Raw genomic sequence first — 21,372 nt, forward strand, 5'->3', positions numbered from 1 at the left:
TTTCTAGGCCTCGTGAACAGCCCCAACGCCAGCCCGCACACACTGGACAGAGCAGAACAGGGGCGGAGGGAAGCGACTCCAGCCCGATACATCAAGCCCTGCGCTCCTACCGCGGGTGGAGCGGCCCTCCGGACACCCCGCAGGCGCCCAGCGGGGTGGGGGGGGGCGCCCGCCCCGCGGTTCTATCCTTGGGACGCGCGGCACTAGAGGTCGGGCAGATCACGGCACCCGGGCATCCCGCGAAGTAAGCGGGGCACCCGGGGGCGACCTGTACCCGCGCAAAAATTCCTCTCACATTGGTAGTGAGGACCCGGGCGTCACCCCGGGTCGTTATTTTCCTTACTCATAAGTTTAAGGCATAAAGAGATCTGCCCCGCCCCCTTAGCAGAACCCTGGGCGTTAGCCCTCAAGGTCAGGGCGAGCGCCTCTTCCCGCGCTGTCCCACGCCGCACAAGTTAATCTTCCGTTTTCCCCAGCACATTCCCGTTCTTTTTCTCCTCCTGTGCCGGGTAGCCGCCGGCGCCGGACGAACCGCGCCGGGATATGCCGGTGCGATATGTAAATGAAGGGCCCGGGCGTCGCTGGGGGTTGTGGGACGCTCTTCCCGGCCCCCCCGCCTCGCACGGTCGGGCGGGGTCGGGGGCGGGGACTGTCTTACTTCTGGAGGCGGGGCGAGGAGCGGAAGCGGTATGATGTCATGTCCGGGTCTTGCTCGCTGCGTCTTATCGGTGGGCCCCGCGACAAGATGGCGGACCTCTCCTTAGACGAGCTCATACGGAAGCGCGGTGTGACCGTGAAAGGGAGGTAAGCAGCCGCGAGGGTAGCGCCCCGGGCACGGCGACCTCCGGGGGTTTCTCCGTTCTCCCTTTTGGTCGTTCCGCTCCGGAGGCTGTGGGCCGCAGCCTCCCTCAGCGCGGCCCGGCCCTGTCCCTGGCTGTCGCCTTCCCATTGGCTTAGGCACTGGTCTGTGGGGCCGTGCCTTTGGTGCAGATTGGTAGCGGTGGCCGTCGCTCAGGGACGAGGCGGCTGGGGACGGGGCGGGTGGTCTGTCCCCTCCCTCGCCCCCCTGTGCCCGGCGCTGCCCCGTGGGCTCCGGCCTTGGCGGGGCAGGCCCAGGCGCCGCCTCTCCCCGTGCCTTCTCGGGCCCTTCTCGTTTCTCTCGAGACTCGCGGCACAGCCCATCGCCTCCCCGGTGTCTCCGACCTGCGCTTTCCCCGCTACCTCCTGCTTCTCCCCGCCGATTAACCCGCTGGCGCTCCCCGAGCTGGGATCGGCGGGGCCGCGGCGCCCCTCAGCACCGAGCCCCGTCGGCAGCCAGGCTGCCCTGCAGCTGGAGCTAGTGCCGGGCCGCAGCTCTGCGGGAGGCTGTGCCGCGGGGTGCGCGATGTCCCCGCAGCTCCGGCCGCGGCGCGTTGGGGAGCGGCACGGTGCATTGCGGGATAGCCGTGGGAGGGGTGGGGGTGCCACGGGCAGCCGTAACTGTGGCAGAGCTGGTCGGGAGCCGCACCGGCCAGGCCTGGGGCTGCAACGGCTTCACAGAAATTGCTGGCCGGCCCTTGGAACCTGTAGTCTCTATAGTGGTGCTCTGGCAGATTGTTTGAAATGCTTGTCTGGGTGTGGAGTGTGTTACATATAAGCTACAAGATTACAGTCTTTCTTTGTACGGCAGATGTCTCCAGCGTGGGCTGGGCCATTTACTTTAGTGCAGCTCTTGGCAGTTTTTATTTGGCATCTCCTTTGGTAGCTTTCCGTATTCCCATTTGCCATAGTCTCTTGCTGCTTCTGAAAACCTTATCCATGGATTTCTCCCTATCTGTGTTAGCTAAGTGTGCACCTTTTGGTGGTTGTTGCTGCTTTGGTGGGTTTTTTTGTTTTAATTTAATGGTCATTGGAGAATCTTAGGTTTAAACTCGCAATATCCACACTTACGTGCCTAGAGTAGTAGTTTGAAAGGTCTCTGCTGATGTGTACTAGTAAAATACTTAAACACATGCTTAAATCCTAGTCTAGACAAGGCCTTGGCTTTGCCCTTTCATTCATGTTATCTTGCGTACTTGGAACAGTCTTATGCTGCTTAACATGCCAAATACCTCCTTTCTCCATTTTCAGATCCCTCCTTAAATCTCATTTCTTCCAGGAATTCTTCTTGCTTTTTTTTGCTGAACAGTAGTCCCTCTGCAGCACTGTTAAGAATTTTTGTGTCTTGCATTTCTCTTGTTCATCATGTTTAGCTCACTTCATGAGATTTCTATGATGTCTATGACTTTGTGAAGGCTGGATAGGCTGAGTAAACTGCTGTTCAATAGTCTAGATGAAATAACAGAAAATTTCCCACCTATAAAATGTACTAATCCACAAAATATTCCAGCCAGAACTTGGGTACTGGAAAGTGAATTAGATGTTTGAGATTCCCTATTATTTCAGATGCTGTGGCACAAAATGTCTGAGGAGTTGATGCTGTTGTCTGGTAAGCAGTTCACTAGGGAATAGTTGCTGATTAGGATAAACAAGTCTTCAGAGATGTTGTAATCTTCAGTACAGAGTTTCCTAACCAGTTTAATTAGTTCATGTCATTAACAGTTTTAACTAATTCTGGTTTAAATGCTGATACATGTATTTCTGGTTTTACTTTGACCTCTTTTATGCTCATTTAAAGGAACCACTCATCAAACCCTTCTGCAGCACTCAAGTACTGAATGCTTTCAGCATAGCTAAATCAATGCTTTTTAAAATTGCAAGGGAAGTCTTGTTCTGTGGCTGTTGCTTTATGAGTACTGTTTGTCTTCTGTATTACTCTGGATATGTTTTAATAAATGGTCCTGTTTCTTCAGGCTAGTGTGCTTTGACTGTATGAGAGAGCAGCCATAGGATTCTTGGCCAGGTAACAAAATGGGAGCCTAGCCTTAGCTGTCCAGTTGTCTGGACACAAGAATGAAAGAGACAGAAATGGAGGTTCAGTCTCTCATCTCTATTTTTACAGAACTCTCCATTGAAAATACAGGACTGTAAATAATGTTAAGATTGTAGATCAGGCAATACTGATGTAAAGCTGTATGAAGAATTGAAATTGCATCATTGTTTGAATTTGTGATGTTAGCCTTTTGAGTTTTACAACAAATTCTAGGTATCTACTTTTAGACTATAATATGGGACAGTACATTTCAGAAAGCAGGTGAACACTGTAGCCCTCTGTAGCTTATTTTGAATTCTGAAAAGCCAACAGCAAGACTATTTGTTCAGTACCTTAACTTTAACATCTCTTGGTACTTTGTAATCTCTTTTAAAAATAAACATAATGGGAGAAAGAAATTAAAAAATACTTAGAGGAACTGTATTAAAAAATTAGACAAGCTGTTTCCTTTTAGGGGAGATCTTGAAAAAGTGAGTCAGACCAATAACAAGAAGCTAGTTTCAGCTTTCACTACATAATGGTCTGCTGCTTAGTAATACTTGTGTATAAATGCTGTCCTTTCTGTGGGCTTTTATCTTTCTGTGCTCACTGTTGTGACCGTATGCTTAGAATATAAAGGACATCAATTGCAACAGTTTTGTTAGTAGATTACTTTTCAATATCACTGCCTCTTCTTTAATTTGACTGATAAGTATTTCACTGGCAGTTAATCAACTTTGAAACTGGTAGCTTTGAACTGAGGTTGTTACTGGTGCTTGTACATGCTAAGCCTCTACACTCCCACAGATCTGAACTGGCTGCCCAGAATTCTTGAAATCGTGTGTAGTTCCATGTTTCTTTTGTACCAGGACATATTATGGTATTACAAAAGATGCTTTGGCAGACCTGCTCAATCCTAAGGCTAGAAAATCTGTTTCTGTTCCTCTTTGTCTTCAGAGGTTTCCCCAAAGTACCTAAATTGATGAGTTTTGTTTAAATGTAGTATTTACTTGGCACAGCTGAAGTCAGACCTTTTAACTTAAGTTTGTGATTGTGAGCTTAAGGATGGATTTTGGAAATAAGTTCCTTAGCTGTTTATGTAGAAAGTAAAATCCAGCATACAACAGTAGAGCTCCTAAGCTGTTTTATCTGGACATCTAACCTGAGTGGATTTCTGTACAGTAATAATGAGCTTTTGTTTGCAGCTACACAAATACTTTTATTAATAACTGTGTCACATCTTACAATGTCTGAAAGTTGTTTTTTTTCTCCCCTGCCCCCCAGGCTTAACACAAGGCCAGTGTTTGGAGGTGTAAGATCTCGCATTGGAATCCAGCAAAATCTTCTAAATAGATCATCGCCAGCTGTCAATTTCCAGCGGACATTTGATGCCCGACAGAAGATAGGACTCACTGATGCCCGACACAAACTGGGGGTTAAAGATGCCCGTGAAAAACTGGTTCAAAAGGATGCTCGGTTCAAAATCAAAGGGAAGGTGCAGGATGCTCGAGAGATGTTGAATTCCCGTAAGCAGCAAAGTGTTGCTGCTGAGAAGGTGACCAAAGTGGTGGATGCCAGAGAGAAGATCAGCTTAAAAAGGAGTGCGCCAGCTGCTATCAGCCCAGCTATGGGGACAGTAAATCCAGCCGTGAAGATCACCAAAACTATCCAAGTAGGTCAAGCAAGTCACTTCTGAGCCCCTCAGTTACTGTACAGCAGTCCAGTAGAAATTCTAATACATGAGTATATTCACATGTTTACAATAGAAGTGATGGTCATACAGTTCAGTCCAGCCTGTAGGGCAGGATTTAGAGCCTTCTGGGTGTCCTTGCAGCTACTTGGGTCTTTTTGTAGAATCCCAGCTTTCATTTAAATTTTTATTTTAAATTTGGGCCCAATAAAGACTAAAGCAGCACTCTTGTCAGCATTAAAGTAGTCATTGTGAATAGTTAATTTGTCTCTTTCCCACCTGAATACAAAGAAAATGTATGCACTTTTTGTTGTTTTTAAATCACCCCTCTTTGCAAGTCTGATGTGGTAGATTGTCCTGTCTGTCTGGTTTATTCTAGCGTTGGGATAACGGTTCAGATTATGCAGCTGTGTTTATATCTAAGAAGATAAAAAACTGAATGAGCAATTTCTCTGTTTCTACTTGTCTGGTTTTCAGGAAAGCCCTGGCTTCCAGGGAGTTGCCTGATTACATGAAGCATTTCTGCTGAGGCTCAAGATCTATTTAAACTGCAAAATAATCAGTTGGTCACCCTAACCTGCTGATTTCCTTTGACAATTTTCTAATTTCACTTTGCTGTGCGCACAGTAACTTGATCCTTAGCAAACTTCTCTGAGAAGCAGCTACTATTAAACTATGTGTGTGTTAGGTACAGTAGGTAGTCAGAAGAGAAGTTCCCAGACTGTCAGGATTGTTGTTTGAAGAGTGGTTTTGTTCCTTAGGTCTACAAGCATGAAACTGACGTTTCTCTTTCCTGTTCCTCCTCCCAAAGATCAGCAGTGTGCTTACACATACCCAGAAAATCTCCTGCTCTCATCAGTTTGAAAGCCTGGATGAGCCTGTTTTCTGTTCAACTGTGGGTTTTGCTCAAGAATATCAAATATATCCTGTAAACTAGCCTGGGAAATTTCCTGTTACTTGGCAGGAACCTGCCAGGCTGACGTAAGAAAGAGAAAGGACTCTTGTGGCAGTAAGAAGGGCTAATCACAGAGCAATAAAGCAGTCTGTTCAGTAGTCTTTTATTATTAGGGTAATTAGTACAAATGCTGTCATAAGCCAGATCACCACCATCAGCCATTAGGAGCTGAATGTTTTCTACAAAGTTTCTAGGAGTTAAAATAGCTGTAGCAATTTGCTCTGACCAGGTCTTTTTTTTTTTGTATGATTTAGTTTGACCTATAGTACTTTCTGTTTGTTAGGCAACATAATGCAAGAAAAAATACTGTAGTAACGGTGAATAAGGCTGTAGACAAAATGGTACATAACAGCAATTATCTTGTCACTTTTTTTAAAGATTTATACCAAAATCCCAAATTGCCCATGGTCCTCCTCTCTTCCCACATGTGGGAGTTGAATAAAGCTGAAATATCTGGATCTGAGATGCAGCACACGGCTCTAATGTTCTGTACTGTGGCCTTGTTTCTCTTAAAGGAAAAAAGTCTTTGAAATGCAAAGAATTTCCATAGCTCTGCTGATGTTTCTGTAGGACAGGTACCCTTATTTCTGACTTAATTAGCAAATTGAAATGCAAGGGTGCTGTGGTGTAAGTTAGCTAGGGAAAATGCAAATTTAAAGATTTTACTGCCTGTATGGAGTATTCTTGTAAAACCACCCATTCTGTCCTGTAATGGACAGCTTCCAGCTTTTTCAAAAATCAAAAGGGCATTTTCAGGGGAGTTGCTGCTTGATTTCAGTTGTTGGTTAGTACAGCTGCATTCCCTGACAACTGTTGTTGTGGTTTCCCTGTTTCATGGAATAACAGGCTGCAGAAGGGTCAGCTACACTACCCTGTGCATCATTTTATTCTGCTACAGCTTATTTCAGCTCTAGTGTGAAGGGACAGTCTTTACTTCTCTTTTGAAACAGGACTGAACTAAATTGTGTTGTGTCCCAATTAGTTGAGCTTTGTGGAAATGGGTGTCTTTGGTTCCCTGTTGCGTGAAGGGAGGTTGATTTACCCCATTCATGGTTTTGTGTTGGCAAAAGTGTAGATCAAGGCAGTGCTGGCAGGACTGGAGTTAAGTCTCCTTCCCACTAATCTTGGACTAAAACTCAAGTAACTTGCGTCAGTTTCTCTGTGTGGCCTTAGGTTTTCATTTCTTCAATTAAGCGAAGCTATCTTGTATTGAATGTATTACAGGAAACATAGTCATTATCTCATAACTTATTGTGGTAATATGTTTCAAGAGCAGGAGAGCGAATTTCATTTAAAATGTCTGAGGGTACCAACTAATGGCTCTGATCTTCTGAAACGGGGATCTGGTGGACTCTAGCATTTAATGCTTTGGTTCTTTCTCCCTGACTGTAGCAGAAGGCTCCAGTTCCTGGACATTCTCATCCAGCAGGAATGAGGATCAATGTGGTGAACAACCATACACACAAACAGGTGTGTGTCTGCTCTGTGCTTTTTGTTACCTTTGTGGGGGAAGGAAAGTGTCCATAAACATTGGCAGGTGCAAAGAAAACTTTTAAGTAGGAAATTAAAGTGTTTGGAAGTTCTGTTAACAGCTTAGCTCCCTGTCCTTGTGTGTTTGAGATACTTTCATGGTAATTGAGCTTTTCATTTACTCTAATTGATCTTGATTCCTTGTGTGTTATATGAATGCAAAGTTGGCATTTCCAATTTTTATCTGTATGTGCTAATGTGTTTTTTTTTCTAGAGACTGTGACCTTTAGCTCTGATGTCTTTCTGTAAATTTCTCAGGGACACTCCATCAGATCAAGTTATTGGTTGTTTTGATTCACCATCCTGCCAGCCTGTTCAGAGGATGGATATGATTGTACATGGTCAGATGTTCTACAGTGAGGTGGGAGAGGGTGTAACCTTTCTGTGAAATCCCAGCTGTGGGTCCCTGCTGGAAACCTGATAGTGAATGATGCTAACTGGTATTCTGATGTACTTTCAAAGTTGCCATATCCCTTATCAAATAGGCTGTGAGGCAGACCCTAGAATTTGTGCTGTCTCTTCTGGCATCACTTTTTTAACACCTTTGTTACAACCCCCAGCCATTCAGCCACCTGAACACCTTGGGTCCTCTCAGAGAGGAATTACACATTTGCATTGCTTACCTTACTGTGTGAGGTGTCTGTGCCCAAATGCTTGTGTGTGTCTGTACACAAAGCATTACATTAAATATTGGAAAGCTGAGATCCAAAATGCCATGTCCTGGGGTTTTTTAGCCTCGATTATGGTAACTTCAGCTATTTGTGTTACCTCAACTTTGACCTGTTGGCCTTACCTGTCCCAGATGCTGTCACTTAAGGAAGTGTCATCATTATTCTGACCTCTCAGCGCTGTAATCCTGGAATTGATTTTATTTATCTCAAACTCAAGTCCATTGTCCTGATGGCTAGTGTTTTTCCCAGCTCTTTTCTTTTCTGCACAATTCTTCCATGTTCTACCATGCCTTTTGGGGTTTTTTTCCTTCCTAGTACTTCTGTTACTAGGACAGCTTTCCTGTTTGTAAACCAGAATCTTGCCGACTAGGAAAACCCACTGATTTTGCAAACTCTCCTTCCTAATACCTCCATTTTTCTTACCTTTCTACTGAATTAATGGGAAGCTGTGTTGAGTCGTGACTTCTTACGTTCTGGGTAGTGCCATATGTGTATAGACTTTTTCTTAACGTTATTTTGAGTCTATGAAAAAATATTTGTGTAGGAGTTCGCCTCAGTATTTTAAGGCTGGGCTATGAGTGTTAAGTTGAACTGGGAAATTAATTATTCATTCAGTAAACCTCCTAGTGCAGTGTTTTTGAGTGCCAGACGGATGTGTGCTGTGCTGAGGAAAGGAGGCTATTCAAAAAGAATGGTTGGTTCAAATGTATTTGGCAGGCATCTGCTTAATTTAAAAATAATTTTAAAAAATCATATGCACAGGCTTCAACTTTAAAGGTAGCAGGGTGCTAAGAAGTAAGGCACTGAGGCTTTATTCCATTGATGTGGTTTCATTAGTCCTGATGAGGTCTAGGGATTAGAGAAATCTGTATGTCACTTCAGTACACCTGGGAAAGCAGTTCTACTGTGGCGTTTCTGGAAAAGAAGTTTGATAGTTTTTACACTGATGTTTTGAAATGGACTTGGGTACCTTCAGCTTTGTGTCCCAAGCTGCAAGGACAGGAGTAAAGTCCAATGTAGGTCATGTTCATTAACTGAAGAAGGCTGAAGGCAGGAGAAAACTACTTATTTTGGAAAAGGTGTCTAGATTAAATCTACCTGCTTGTAAACAATTACCTTGCTTCTCTACAGGGTCTGTATGACATGGAAGATGATGATGAAAGTGTCTCTCCCCTTACTAGCAAACAGATGAAAATCACCACCACAAACAGTTTTCTGCATAATGCGGTAAGGGATTATCTGAACAGTCCCCACCACGCCATGCTCACACTGGGTGGACACACAGGCTGTGGCTTTATAGGGCTTATGTTCTTTAAAATGTGTGTGTAAAGAATGCTTTCTCCTGAAATGTTTGCTCTCATCCCACTCTTCCCTTTGTGCCAATGCTTCTAGTGTTATTTTTGGGACAGAGTCCTTTTTATGCTAACTGTGGTTTTATAGGCCTTTTACAGCCAGAGTGTGTGCTTTGTCTTGCTGGCAGGTTGCTGCATGTTAGCTCTTGACTTTCTTCTTGTTGAGGAAGTACTTTGAACCTATCTCATTATTGTTTGAGCAAGCAAGCAAGCACAGAAAGCTTTTAACTGCTTATGAAGACTGGATATCAAAGCAAGAAATCTCTTGCCATGCAGAATCTTAGTTGGCAGCTTGTTGGAGAGCTGATGATCTGGAGAAGGTGGAATTTCAATACAGATAAATGTGAGGTCTTGGGATGCTCTTGGGATGGGGTAACCTGCAACTTAAACCAAGAACTGACTGGCTAGAAAGTGGCTTTGTAGGAAAGAGCATGGGGGTCCTGCTGAGTGATATACTAAGAATGAGTTAGCAGCACATCCTTACAGTAATGAAGGCCAAATGTAAATTGGATGTTAGTAAGATTATAGCCAGCAAATCAAGGGTGATAATTATTCCCATCTGTTTGGCATTTTGAGAATGCACCTGGAGTTCTATGCCGATTTTGGGGCTCTGTGATGCAAGACAGACACTGACAGAACCAGTACAACAGGGTAGTCAGGGGGCTGCAGCGCATAATGTGTGAGGAGAGGGTGAGAGCTGTGTCTCAAGGCTGAGAAGAGGCGGCTGTGGTGAGATCTGTTCACTCTTACTGCCTAATATGTGGTCATAGAAAAGGCAAACCCCAGGTCCTTTTCAGGAAAGAACAGGGAGAAGATGAACCAACAGCTGTGTTGCAGCAAAAAAAATTCTAGTGGGGTGGTGCAGTTCTCGGGTATTGATCAGCATCTGGCACAGTGACCCAGAGAAGTTGTGTCATGGCCATTCTCAGATATTCAGAGTTTAACTGGATAAGGCCCTGACCAACGTGATATGTCTTTGGAGTTAGCCCTGTTTCAGACATAGGGATTGGACATATGTTTGTCCTAAATTATTCTGTGGTTCTTCTAAAGCATATTCATGTGGTTTTACTGTCACATAGACAGTCTAGTGCAATGATTATCCCATGTTTTTTTTCTCACGTGGGTAATTAGAATAGATCTCCTGGCTGTTTGATTCTTAAAAACAGCCTTATGGGTGAGCTTTTTTGGTTGTGGTTTTTTGAGTGGGTTTTTTTGTTTGTTTTGTTGGTGTTTTTTTTAAGGAGCAAATGTGTTCTCTCCAGCAGCTACCAAGCACAGTTTTTAGTCTGGCTTTAAACTCTGGTAGTTCCAACTGGAAAGTTTACACTCTATGTCTTTGTGTACCCTAGCTTGGTGTTTCTGAAGAAGTATTGTGGTTTGTACTAGGGCAGCTCAATCTCATTGTTAATGAACAATCTTTGTGAACACTTTGTAAAGTACTTGAAAATCTTCGGATAAAAGGAGCTTTTCAAATTCACATTGCACTGGTAAAGTTCATTTAAGAAGAATATGAAACTAAAAGGTGCTCATTAGTGAGGAAAGTGTTCTTTTGGGATAAACGTATCTTTTTATATTTATGCCCAGAAACTTTAGTTAGTTTTTGTCTCAAAGCTGAAAGTCTCCAGCACTGTATTGGTTTTGACATGGGACAGGACATGCAGTTCTTGGTACGTGCTAGTAATACTCAACTGCTGTTGGTGCTTGAAAAAGAGGGATGACTTTTGTAGCCTGCAGCTCTGAGATACTTATTCTTCCTGTAGACTGGACTGAGTGGCAATAAATTCTCTCTGTCCAAGACTGTTCCCCTGACTAAAGTGGTCCAGAATGATACTTACACAGCTCCACCTGCACCTCCCTCTCCTATGCGGACAAAGGCCTTGACAAACATGTCCCGGACCTTAGTGACCAAGGAAGAGCCTCCAAAGGAACCAGCACCTGTTGAGGTGAGCTCAGCAAAGTGGGAAATGCTCCTTATAGAAGTCTCTGAAACATCTGAAACTTGCTGTTCATTGGTCATGTGAACACCTCTTTTTTGCCTGTCTTGCACCATTATTTCTGGGACTCCCTCAAGCTTACTCTGATAACTGCAGTCTGTGTCCCAAGAATTTGAAACCTGTCTAAACATCTTTTTCTTCAGAGTTTATTAAGAGACTGGGAATTCTCAGATGGTGCATCTTGCTTCTCCTAGCTTTTCTCTCTAGCATGAGAGCACATGGTCCTGGAGGAATCCGTGTTACAGGGAGGTGGCAGTTGTTGTTTGGGCACTCCTTGGTGGCTTCCATGTCCCTAGTGTTTTAACACTGCTAGATATGTTGTCTTCTGTCCAGTCCTGTTAGCAAGGAGTAAACCAGGATTCTTCCAAACACAACTCGTACACACAAGACCTCTCGGGCATTTTGTAGACAACCTGCCTGCAATTCTTTGCCAGACTGCCTGATGCTGGGTACAGGTGACCCACCAGGTGTTCCCAGGCATGTTGAGTTCAGCACACTCGTGAGGGGCTGGGGCCATATTGTGGGGTTTGCTAGCTGGTGTGGAGTACAACATGACACATGTGCCTAAAAGTGTGGGCGTGACCAGAGTACTGTGTACATATGCAGATTAAGTTAATGTTATACTTGGGAATGAAAGAGAAATTAGCATGGAAAGGGGGCTAATCTTCATCGTCAGATGAGCTGGGCTTTTGTAAGCATTGATACTTCCCATTACTAGCTGTAGCACTCTGGTTTGTGTGTGTACAGACTTTCCCAAACATCACCTTAGTGTCTTTGGGTTTTTTTAGTGCTTTCTCTGCTGTACTGTCTTGCCCGCTGTGTTTCTGACTTTTATGTGATGGGTTTTATGTTGGCAGCTGGCATTCAGTCCTTTGGAAGGCACAAAGATGACCGTAAACAATCTGCATCCTCGAGTCACAGAGGAAGACATTGTTGTGAGTGCTTACTGCCTGACTGTGGATGTGTGACACTTCCTTCCCTTATCCTACCTCTGTTGATAAATCATTTGATCTATGGTGAATGCAGTGAAGAGGGGTATGATGTGCATTTGCTTTCCTTGCAGAAACTTTGAGGGTTCCTGATTGTTTTGGGGTTTGTTCACTTTTTCAAAAAAAGTGTGTGCTGAAGAAGGTGGGACAAAATACCATTTCTAGGGTGTACTGAGATACCTAACATCACTTAGAAGAGTTCATGCCGAGTGATGTTTGGTGTTCTCCTTGAACTTTTGCCCCGATCCAAATTATCTAGGTGCTTCCATTCTCATCACACTGGGAATAAGCGTGGTCTTCATATGTGACAGACAGTATAGAGTACTGGTCTTGAATGTTTCTGCATGTGCAACCTGTATGACTAATGCCAAGTACTCATATCATAGCAAACACAGTAAGACAAGTGTCGAGATTCTGCCACGTGATTACTAAGCAGGATGGGTGGTACAAGTAGGAGGTTAAGCCTTTGTCACTTGATGTCTTTGGTTGAAGTGGTACTTTTGATGTGACTGTGGTCATGACTAGCTCTCTACCTTCAGGAGTTATTCTGTGTGTGTGGTGCTCTGAAGCGAGCCCGGCTGGTGCACCCTGGAGTGGCTGAGGTAGTATTTGTGAAGAAAGAAGACGCTATCACAGCATATAAGAAATACAACAACAGGTGCTTAGACGGTAAGTTTGAGGCCAGTATCACATTTAGGATGAGTAAATCAATGGCAATTTGTCCAGCTCGGTGGAGAATTTAAAAGCATCTCATGTGCTCATATGCTGCCAAGAGAGAGGAAATGCCAGAAAATCAGTTCAAGAGTTATGACAATGGAATATGCTTCTATATAACTAGCTGAATATATGCACAGTTTATTTAAGTGAAATAAACTCACCCCACCCCATGTTTGCCTGGAAAGAGAATGCTCAGAGCTAGAGGCAGGGTCCTGGTAAGTCTGCTGGTCTAACTTCCAGATTGTGTTTCGTTTCTAATCCAGTGCCAAGAGCTAGATAGTCCTTAGGAAGGCTTTAGCTGCTTACAGAATAGCTGTTTGCAAAGTACAACTAGAACTGATATTTGCAAAAGTCTCAAGGCATAGAGTCATTTTTGAATTGGACTTATGAAACAATTAGTACTGGTTTCTCTGTAAACTTTCAACAATGCGGTTTTTACTCTGGATCCACCTGCAGTGTTACAGACTGAAATTAGGTGTTAATTTTTAGCTGGAAATAGATGCTTTTTCTTTGTCTAGATGAGTGACATGTTACGAATGTCAGATGAGGAGCAGACAGCTGAGAATGAGAGATCCTCTCGTGTCTCTGCTAATGGTTTTGTACCGATGTATAACTTCTTAATTAGTGTGATTCTTCATATTGTACTGAGTGTTTCAGTGGCTCTTCTGTTGCTGTGATTTTGCAACAGAAGATGTATCAGCTGTTTTTTCTCATGCTTCCCCAGCGTATGGAACTCTATTGCTTGCACTGTTATGTGGTGTTTCTGGAGTCTTGCCTTGCCACAATTTGATAGGACACTTAATTGTGTGTTTTATTTAGGTCAACCAATGAAATGCAATCTTCATATGAACGGGAACGTCATCACCTCAGACCAGCCTATATTGCTGTAAGTGTCCTTTGAGGGGGGGGAAGAACCAAACAGGTTTGCGAGTCCTGTGTTGAGGAGGAAGGACCTGAGGGGAGTGAAACTGTGGGCAAATTGTTGTCCCATTAATATTTTCCTTCTCTTTTTCTCTGTGGCACTCTGAGCTGAGTGCAGTATAGCTTGACTCCATAGTGTTTGCAGCCCTGAAGTGCAAAATTAGTCTGAGATGAGAAAGTTTGATTTTGAGGAAAGCATGCTGAAAACCTTTATCTCCAATATTTGTAATGGGGTAACACCGATTACATGTAGATATAGTGGTGAATTTTGTTTCATAATGAGAGGTTAAATTCTGTTTCTTTTTAATCCTCCAGTCGATTGAGTGATACCCCTTCAGTGAAGAAGGAAGGGGAACCACGCCGGTCAAGTGCAAGCGCCTCCTCAAATCCCCCAGCTGAAGTGGACCCTGACACTATCTTGAAGGCACTCTTCAAATCCTCAGGGGTCTCTGCCTCTGTGCAGCCCACAGAATTCAAAATTAAACTCTGAGAAGGGGGAGCAAACAGTGGACTGGAAAACTCATTTATGTTGGGGAATAAGAAAAGTGCAGGAATGCAGGTGTTGTTTGCATTTGCCTGCCTTGAAATTTTCTGTTTTCTATGATCGCTCCCTTACTGTACAATAGTGTTTCCTCTTGTGTGTGTACTTTCTGTTTTCATAGTTGGAGTTTTCTTCCATGATTTTTTTTCCAAAAGAATAACCTCCCCCTTCTGCCAGTAATGTATTACCAAGCATATGCCATGTAACTCCTCCTTTACTCCAGAGCCCCTAGAGGCGATTAAAAGTGCACATAGATTGTGAGGGAAGGAGTGGTGATCTTCTCCGTTCCTCTGACTGACCTTTAACTAAAAGGTACATCCCCTTGATTCAACAGGCAAGAGCATCACATTGTTCCTGAAGTTGCTGTGCTGGGTACCAAGTCAAGTGTGGCTCCATACAGGGGGCACCATCTTGCATCTTTGACTTGTATGCATTCAGTGGCATAATACTCATTCTGGCTGTTTGGTCATTTTTCTGCTCAGCAGCTGTGACATTGAGAATTGTGAAAAACTGAGCTTCCCGCTGTGTATGCCAGCCCACGGAGGCATCGGGCAGAAGAGACATATGCACAATTGCACCACCCATTGTGCTATGGGAGGGATGCTTCAACTTTAATGCAGAGAGGGTGGTGGTGGAGGGGGAAGGCTGTGGTATTTCTACAATTAATGTATTAGCCCGGTAGGGTCAGGCTTAGTTGTACTCCTCTTTCTGGACTGAAAAATAAGAACCGGTATTCAAAGCTGGAGGAAATCCAGGTGTTTTACTCACATTAGACTGTATTGCATCCTTCTGCTGATGCAGGGACATTAGTTTTTTTTCTTACCTTCTAACTTACCCAGTCTGCTATAAAAAGGAAGGAGCTGGGGCTTTGGACTATGTTTGGCTGCTGTGCCGGCATGCTGCTCGTATGCGTGGATTTGGAGGACGATTGCTGCATTTGACGGCTTCAGGGGGAGGTTCTGGAGAGAGCAGCCAGCAGTCGTGAGGAGCACACGGGTAGGCGAGGGGAGTCACGCAGGTGCCGTGCGGGGCCGCCGGGCTGTGCCTGCGGCCGCTGAGCACCCGTGCGGGCCGCCGCCGCTAGGTGGCGCTCCCCGTGGCCGCAGGTGGTAGCGCGGCGTTACGGCCGCCGGTCCGGGTCCCGTAGCTCCGTTGCTTTGTGTTTGCTCAAGTTTTGTAAGGGAGGAAAGCTATGAGCCGCTTCCAGAGTCTGGCTGGGGGTTGAACTTGAGCCTTTAGCTAGAAGACTAACAGATTCGATTCTGTTCAGCTCCACTGAACTTTAATGAACTCTGTAACCGTTGTGGGTCCAGATTCAATTTCTTGGTCGACCCTATTTCTTTTTCTTGATCTGTATTAACTCTTTGCTCTATCTAGCTCGTGCAAACCATTCCTCTATCTCACTGAATCCCTTATTAGTCATGGAAATAACTGAGGACTTGGCAGGGCTTGTTTTTCTGGAGTACTCTTTGGTTTGGAAGCCAGCAACACCGTTATTGTTAGGGTGCTTCATGTGAACAGCAGATGTTTGTAGGGGAGGGGGCCTAAGACCGCTATTGTTCTCCTTTTTTAGATTGTCCATCGAACACCTGTGTTTTGTTAAAAAAAAAAATTTGGGGGGAGGAGGAGGAAATATTAGGGGTTTGAAAAGGTAATGTATTATCTGTTTCTGAATAAACATTTGTTATACAGAGAGTGGATTCTAAGCCTTTTTAGATGCTGTGAAGCAGCTAAACTTAGGTGGTGTTCCAACATCGGGTCAAGCATGCTTTTAGAATATCAGTTTTGAAGTTTCTATAATGTGATGAAGGACAAGAAGAGTATATGGGTGAGAGAATTGATACTGATAAGCCTTTTAATCTGGATCATCAAAATTTGTAGCTGATCTTGCTGCTAAGTGGGAGCAATTTGTGTCCCCACCTAGTTCCAGTTCTGTTACCACAGAAAAGAAAAAGAATGTCCTTTGTTATTGACAGACTGGTAATTCAAAAAGTAATTTTATAAAAAAAAAAAATAGCTGTGAAATCAGGAAACAAGTTCTTGGTGAAGTAGGGTACTTTAATTATCATAGATTTAATTATCCAGATAGAAAGCTGACGAAATGGGAAGACACATGTATTGTGGAGGCATATCCTGACTCTTCTGAAGGAATGGGGAGAGCCAAGCATATATTTTTTTTTTAATTAATAGATTTATGTCCATTCCAAAGGCCAAATAGCAAGATGCACTTTTAACTTGCTGGTAAATTGTGCATTGTGTTTAGGTTTTCTGTGAGAAACTCTGATGACATTAACATACTTTCTTGGAAGAACTACTGCTCCGTTTTCTAGCTGTGTAATCTATGGCAGTATTTATTTTTTTTTACTTGAAGTCAGTGGTTGTCTAAACACCACTCCCATGACCTGTCTTACAGCAATGTCTTGGTGTGCATTGCTCTTTTTTTTTTCTCAGTTCACTAAAGGTATCTTGGTCTTCTAATACTTCATAGCGTGGCTGCTTTTGCTGGGCACTGAAAGGAGTAACCAGTTGGTTATTCCTAGTGCTTTCCCAGTAGTTCACTCTGCAGGTCTCCAGTTTCTCCTGGGTGGCCTGCAGTTGTCAAGTCAACCTTGTTTGTGTCCCACTGAGCTCACCTACCCCCTGCTGACCTCACATCTGTGCACATGACCTCATGCAACATGCTTCAGGGGGTTTTCTGGGCTGTTAGAGATTGTAAACTTGCATATAAAACACAGATTGCTTGCACTAACTCCACGTGGCTGGCCAGGGCAGGTAGGAGGTAATTTGTAATGGTATTTGTTTCTTTTTCCTTTGCTTTTTTTTTCTTTTCCCCAAAATGCGATGACTTCTGAAGTGATGCCATAATGTGCAAGTTTGTTTGGTATATTTTCATAGTTCTTGTATGTAGCATTTCTTCTGATGTTCATTAACTTGGTTATTTGGTTGAGTCAGCTTTCCGTATAATTTCTTACTCCCGCTGAGACTTTGTACATAGTCTTGCTTTCATATCTTTATTTTTGGAGTGGCTCTGCCTTCCATTCAGTCATAAATACAAGTTCCTCTGTAATGGTCATCTTTTTTTTTTTTTTTTTCGTTTCCTGCTTTACAAGAGTCTTTAAACCCGGTTGTTACTACTGTTGTCTTTGAATGTTCTTCCATATCTTTAAAAAATTATTTTTTATTTGCCTCTCTAGGATTAAGCACATTGCACGCATTTTCAGAACTGTCGGGCTAGATGACGGTGTGTAATTAGCGTTCTTACAGAGCCCCCGCGGCGCTGCTCCGTCACCCCAAGCCCGGGGCGGCGCCGTGTCCCTCAGCGCGGCCATTAGCGGCGCCGCGCCGCCGCGGCGAACTACAGCTCCCGGCGGCCCCCGCGCCCGGCCGCTTCCCGCCGAGCTAAGATGGCGGCCGCCGAGCAGCGTGGGGCCGGAGCGGCGCCGCCGGGCTACACGGGTGAGGGGGCCCGGGGCAGCGGAGCGGGAGCGGGGCCGGGGCGGCGGCGGGGTCTTTAACCGGTGCGTCGTTCGCAGCTCTGGCGGTGAAGTTCGGGGCGCGGCAGCGCTCGCCCCACTGCTTGTTGGTGAAGGAGCACCAGGTGCGCGAAGGGGCCGGCACCGCGCACCCGCCTCGCCGCACCCTCTTCGTCCTCAACGTCCCCCCGTACTGCAGCGCGGTGAGTGGGGCTGGGGGGGAGGGGGTCTCACCGATGGCGGGGGGGCATCGCCTCAGGAGCCGGTGGGCGGAGGGGCTGGGGGCGCGCCGGAGCCTCCCGCTGCGCTCTGCGGTCCGTGCGTGAGAGGGTGGGCGAGGGGGGCCGCTCCCGCAGTTCTGTACCGCTTGTTCTCCTACTCCCCGTGTCAAGGATGCTCTGTCTCGGCTCTTCGCCCGCTGCGGGCATGTGCAGTCTGTGGACATCTGTGACAAGCCAGAGCCGGGAGAGAAAAAAGAAAAACTGACGTCCAAATTCTTCAACCGAAAATCTGTAACGGTAAAGCTTGGGGAGTGCTCCCCTCTGGGGAGGGGAATACTGATGCTACAGTAGTCAGAATGGGAGGGGATGAAAGCACTGAGTGGGTACTATTTGGAACGTGAAATATGGGAAAGCGTTTGGGTGCATTGTGTGATGCAATTATTTAAGTTTACATTACCTTTTTTTGCTATCCCACTAAACTTCCGGTTTGATTTTTGTTTTATTGTATCATTATTTGTACTGTAGCTCCTTGCTGTGTCCCCAGTTTCCCCAATGTATCTGACTGGCCTAGGTGTCTTTTTCTTTTAGGGATTTCAAGTAGCATATGTGGTGTTCAGGAAACCAGGTGGTGTCCAGGCAGCCAAAGCCCTGTCACAGGGAGGTCCCTTGCTGATATCAACAGAGAGTCACCCTGTGAAAACCGGCATTAGCAGTAAGTCAGCCCTAGCTATCTTCCTGCTAGCTGGTGCCAGGGAAGAACTATACTAATTCCCTGCTAAATCCTACCCTGCATGTCCCAGATTAATTCTCACCATTTTGTCCTGAACTGGGAGATGCCCGGTGTTTCATTGTCCTGCTTCTGTTATTCACAAAAAGCAATCCTGTTGTACTGGGTGTTGTAGTCTGGTCCAGTGACCTTATGGGAAAATGGGGTCATGTGGTACAATGGAAGGGCAACTTTTCCCAACATCTTTCCAGTATCACATGGATTCAGACAAACTGGCTGTGTCTTGCCCTCAGAATGGAATCCGGACTCAATAACAGGCACCAAGTGTCTGTCAAGATGACAGCACTTAAGATGTGACCCCTTGACAGGAACGCAGCCCTGAATGTTGTGCTGCTTGGGTTTCGGGCTAGCTCACTCCTGCTTGGGAGAGTTGCAGGCTCTTCCCATGTCTTACCGGCTGGGTCCTGGGCCACGAGTTGGTTGAGGTGTGGCAGTGGGGAGGCTGAGCAGGAGCGGGAACAGAGCATGTGTGTCCTTCTCCAGAGCAGTTCTCTATAGAGCTGTCCGAAGCCATAATGCTAGGGGCTTGCTTCTAACAGAGGCTACTGCTGACTTCTGCCCTCTCTTGTCTCAGAGTGGATCGCCAGCTATGCGGCCTCAGTTGTGGATCAGGAGGAGCTGAAGGCTGAGGTGGATGCCTACATGCAAGACTACGACAAAAGGATAGCAGAGGTGAGGTCAGGCTGGGGAAGGAACCCAGTTAAGCAGTTTGTTTGGGGAGAGGAAAGGAATAGAGAAGATCTCGGTAGAAAGGGCGGAGGGAAGCACGCTGGTGGGCAGGGTGGTTTTACTCCCAGTTGCCGATGGGCAGCCAGGTCCTAGTTTGGTCCATGAGCCTTCCATCCAGGACTTACCATAGGTATCCACAAATAAATTGGTTCCTGGCTGGCGTGCAGTGTTGTGACTGAGAGTTGGATGCCTGCACCCTTGGTCCCATGCCTTTCTTCAAATCTTGTGCAGAAGCAGGAGCTGTAGCTTTGCATGTGTTTGGCGGGACTGTGGGGCAGCCATGCGTTATGCTGGCTGGCAGCCCATCTGCACCGAGCTGCCTCACCCTCCTGTCTTTACAGGAAGAAGCCAAAGCGGCCAGGGAGGAAGGTGTTCCAGATGAGGAGGGCTGGGTGAAGGTAACACGGAAGGGCCGGAAGCCTGGCCTGCCCCGGACAGAGGCTGCCAACCTGCGGCTGCTGGAGAAGGAGAAACAGAAAAGGGCCCGCAAAGAGCTGCTCAACTTCTATGCCTGGCAGCATCGTGAGACCAAGAGAGAGCGTGAGTATCCAGGTCTCCTACCCCTGCCTGTGTCTCCTGTCTTTCACACTGTGGCCCAAAGAGTGTCCTTTTTCCTTCAGCAGAGGCTATGTCCACCTGCAGGTCAACAGTTGACTCTGTGGTTATGTGAATGGCCTCACTAGCTCTTTAAGGCCCATTGCCACCACCTGTCCTAGCAAGGGCTGCTGGAATGTTTTGTGGGAGAGCACGCAGGTCGTGGCTTCCCAGGAGATGTTTCTTCGGTGCACGAAGGCAGCAATGCAAAGGGGAACCTGGGCAGTTTCCCCCTCTAGAGGGAGCTGCAGCACTGCTGGAGATGGGCCGCCAGAGCCCTAGCTTGGCATTCAGCCCGGGCGCGAGAGGACCTGCTCTGGGAAGTGTGCTTCTGTGGGCGTCAGGACTGAGCCCCTCCTGGTGTGTGGAAGCACAGCTCCCCAGGAGGGATATCTGCTGCTCCTGTGTGACCTGTCCTCTTTCTCTTTCTGCCTGTTTCAGATATCGCCCAGTTGAGGAAGAAATTTGAGGAGGACAAGCAGAGAATCGCGCTGATGCGAGCCCAGCGCAAGTTTCGGCCATACTAAGCTGTGCTGAGCTATTCCTCAGATGCCTGTGCTGGAGAGGGTGGGAGCAATACCTATGGGCTCCTACGTGCCGAAAGATTTCAAGGAACTGAGGCAGCTTCAGGTTGTCCCTGCCCTTGGATCTGAAATGGGAGATTCCAGAAACTGCTGCTGGAGGGGGAGTTTCCTTCACTTGCACCGGTATCCTGCTCTCCTGGTCGTTGTTCAGCCCTGTGGCATCACTTCCCAGAGTGCTCAGGTTGAGGGGCTGAGGCACTTCCTTTGACAGCCTGTATCTCCCTGCCACCCAAGGCCCTCCTAAAGCTTGGTGAGAGCTACTACAGCTTCTGCAGGGGCAGGGAGTGGCTGAAGAACTGTAAATAAACTGCTGCCATGTTCTCAGAACATTGGAATGCCTTTCTCTCCCCCTTGGTCTGCTGTAGGGGGGCAGCTTCTTGTGTGCTGGGGTGGCAGTAAAAGTCATGGCTTGTATGCTGGTGCTGCTTTGCACATTTTATCTGGAGATGAGTAAGAAGAGGAGGGAAGTAACCTTGGGAAAAGCCCAACTGGGAAGGTCCCAGACCTGTTGTCTCAAGGAATTATCAGTGGTTTGGTACAGATCCTCACCCCTTCCCTTGGTGTTTCCCTCACAGACAGCTCCCTCTTAGCTAGGTGTTGATGTGCCCAGTCTTCTGGCTCTGTGTGGGCCTCTACAGCAGTGTCTAGCCTGGGCTGTGGGAACTTCTGATGTTCAGCACCATTACTAGAGCAAGATGAGGTGGCAGCCTGGCTTTGGAGGGAGAAACCAGACT

At 46.1% G+C, this 21,372-nt stretch overlaps 2 protein-coding genes and 1 non-coding gene across 7 annotated transcripts; 2 read left to right on the top strand and 1 right to left on the bottom strand.

Moving 5' to 3' along the window:
• Positions 1 to 211: 211 nt before the first annotated feature.
• LOC119149498 lies at positions 212 to 360 on the bottom strand. The gene has a single exon (XR_005104730.1). It is a non-coding gene; the product is annotated as a U12 minor spliceosomal RNA (small nuclear RNA).
• A 311-nt stretch (positions 361 to 671) lies between these two features.
• POLDIP3 (DNA polymerase delta interacting protein 3) lies at positions 672 to 15,945 on the top strand. Of its 5 annotated transcripts, none has more exons than XM_037390497.1 (9): positions 672 to 804; positions 4,175 to 4,562; positions 6,928 to 7,005; positions 8,868 to 8,963; positions 10,849 to 11,031; positions 11,940 to 12,017; positions 12,611 to 12,740; positions 13,608 to 13,674; positions 14,025 to 15,945. In XM_037390497.1, exons 1-9 carry the CDS (start codon positions 698 to 700, stop codon positions 14,197 to 14,199), a joined length of 1,302 nt encoding a protein of 433 aa, XP_037246394.1. In that variant the 5' UTR covers positions 672 to 697; the 3' UTR covers positions 14,200 to 15,945. The 5 variants fall into 5 exon arrangements, with proteins under 5 accessions (XP_037246394.1, XP_037246396.1, XP_037246395.1 ...); XM_037390499.1 differs by having other exon boundaries at positions 10,885 to 11,031; XM_037390498.1 differs by having other exon boundaries at positions 6,931 to 7,005.
• A 1,651-nt stretch (positions 15,946 to 17,596) lies between these two features.
• On the top strand, positions 17,597 to 21,052 carry RRP7A (ribosomal RNA processing 7 homolog A). The gene is made up of 7 exons (XM_037390517.1): positions 17,597 to 17,706; positions 17,784 to 17,926; positions 18,116 to 18,241; positions 18,533 to 18,656; positions 19,306 to 19,403; positions 19,802 to 20,000; positions 20,496 to 21,052. The coding sequence occupies exons 1-7, from the start codon at positions 17,655 to 17,657 to the stop codon at positions 20,579 to 20,581; spliced, it is 828 nt and encodes a 275-aa protein (XP_037246414.1). The 5' UTR covers positions 17,597 to 17,654; the 3' UTR covers positions 20,582 to 21,052.
• The last annotated feature ends 320 nt before the right edge of the window (positions 21,053 to 21,372 follow it).

Source organism: Falco rusticolus, chromosome 5 (genome assembly GCF_015220075.1).
Source record: "Falco rusticolus isolate bFalRus1 chromosome 5, bFalRus1.pri, whole genome shotgun sequence".
Lineage (NCBI taxonomy): Eukaryota > Metazoa > Chordata > Aves > Falconiformes > Falconidae > Falco > Falco rusticolus.

Bases quoted from the DNA above. Each gene is read 5' to 3' on its own strand.
- POLDIP3 (XM_037390497.1), top strand. From the start codon at position 698: ATGTCCGGGTCTTGCTCGCTGCGTCTTATCGGTGGGCCCCGCGACAAG. The intron at 7,006-8,867 runs GTGTGTGTCTGC...GCTTCTCTACAG, and splicing joins ACAACCATACACACAAACAG to GGTCTGTATGACATGGAAGA. The intron at 8,964-10,848 runs GTAAGGGATTAT...TTCTTCCTGTAG, and splicing joins ACAGTTTTCTGCATAATGCG to ACTGGACTGAGTGGCAATAA.
- RRP7A (XM_037390517.1), top strand. From the start codon at position 17,655: ATGGCGGCCGCCGAGCAGCGTGGGGCCGGAGCGGCGCCGCCGGGCTAC. The intron at 17,927-18,115 runs GTGAGTGGGGCT...CCCCGTGTCAAG, and splicing joins TCCCCCCGTACTGCAGCGCG to GATGCTCTGTCTCGGCTCTT. The intron at 20,001-20,495 runs GTGAGTATCCAG...TGCCTGTTTCAG, and splicing joins TCGTGAGACCAAGAGAGAGC to ATATCGCCCAGTTGAGGAAG.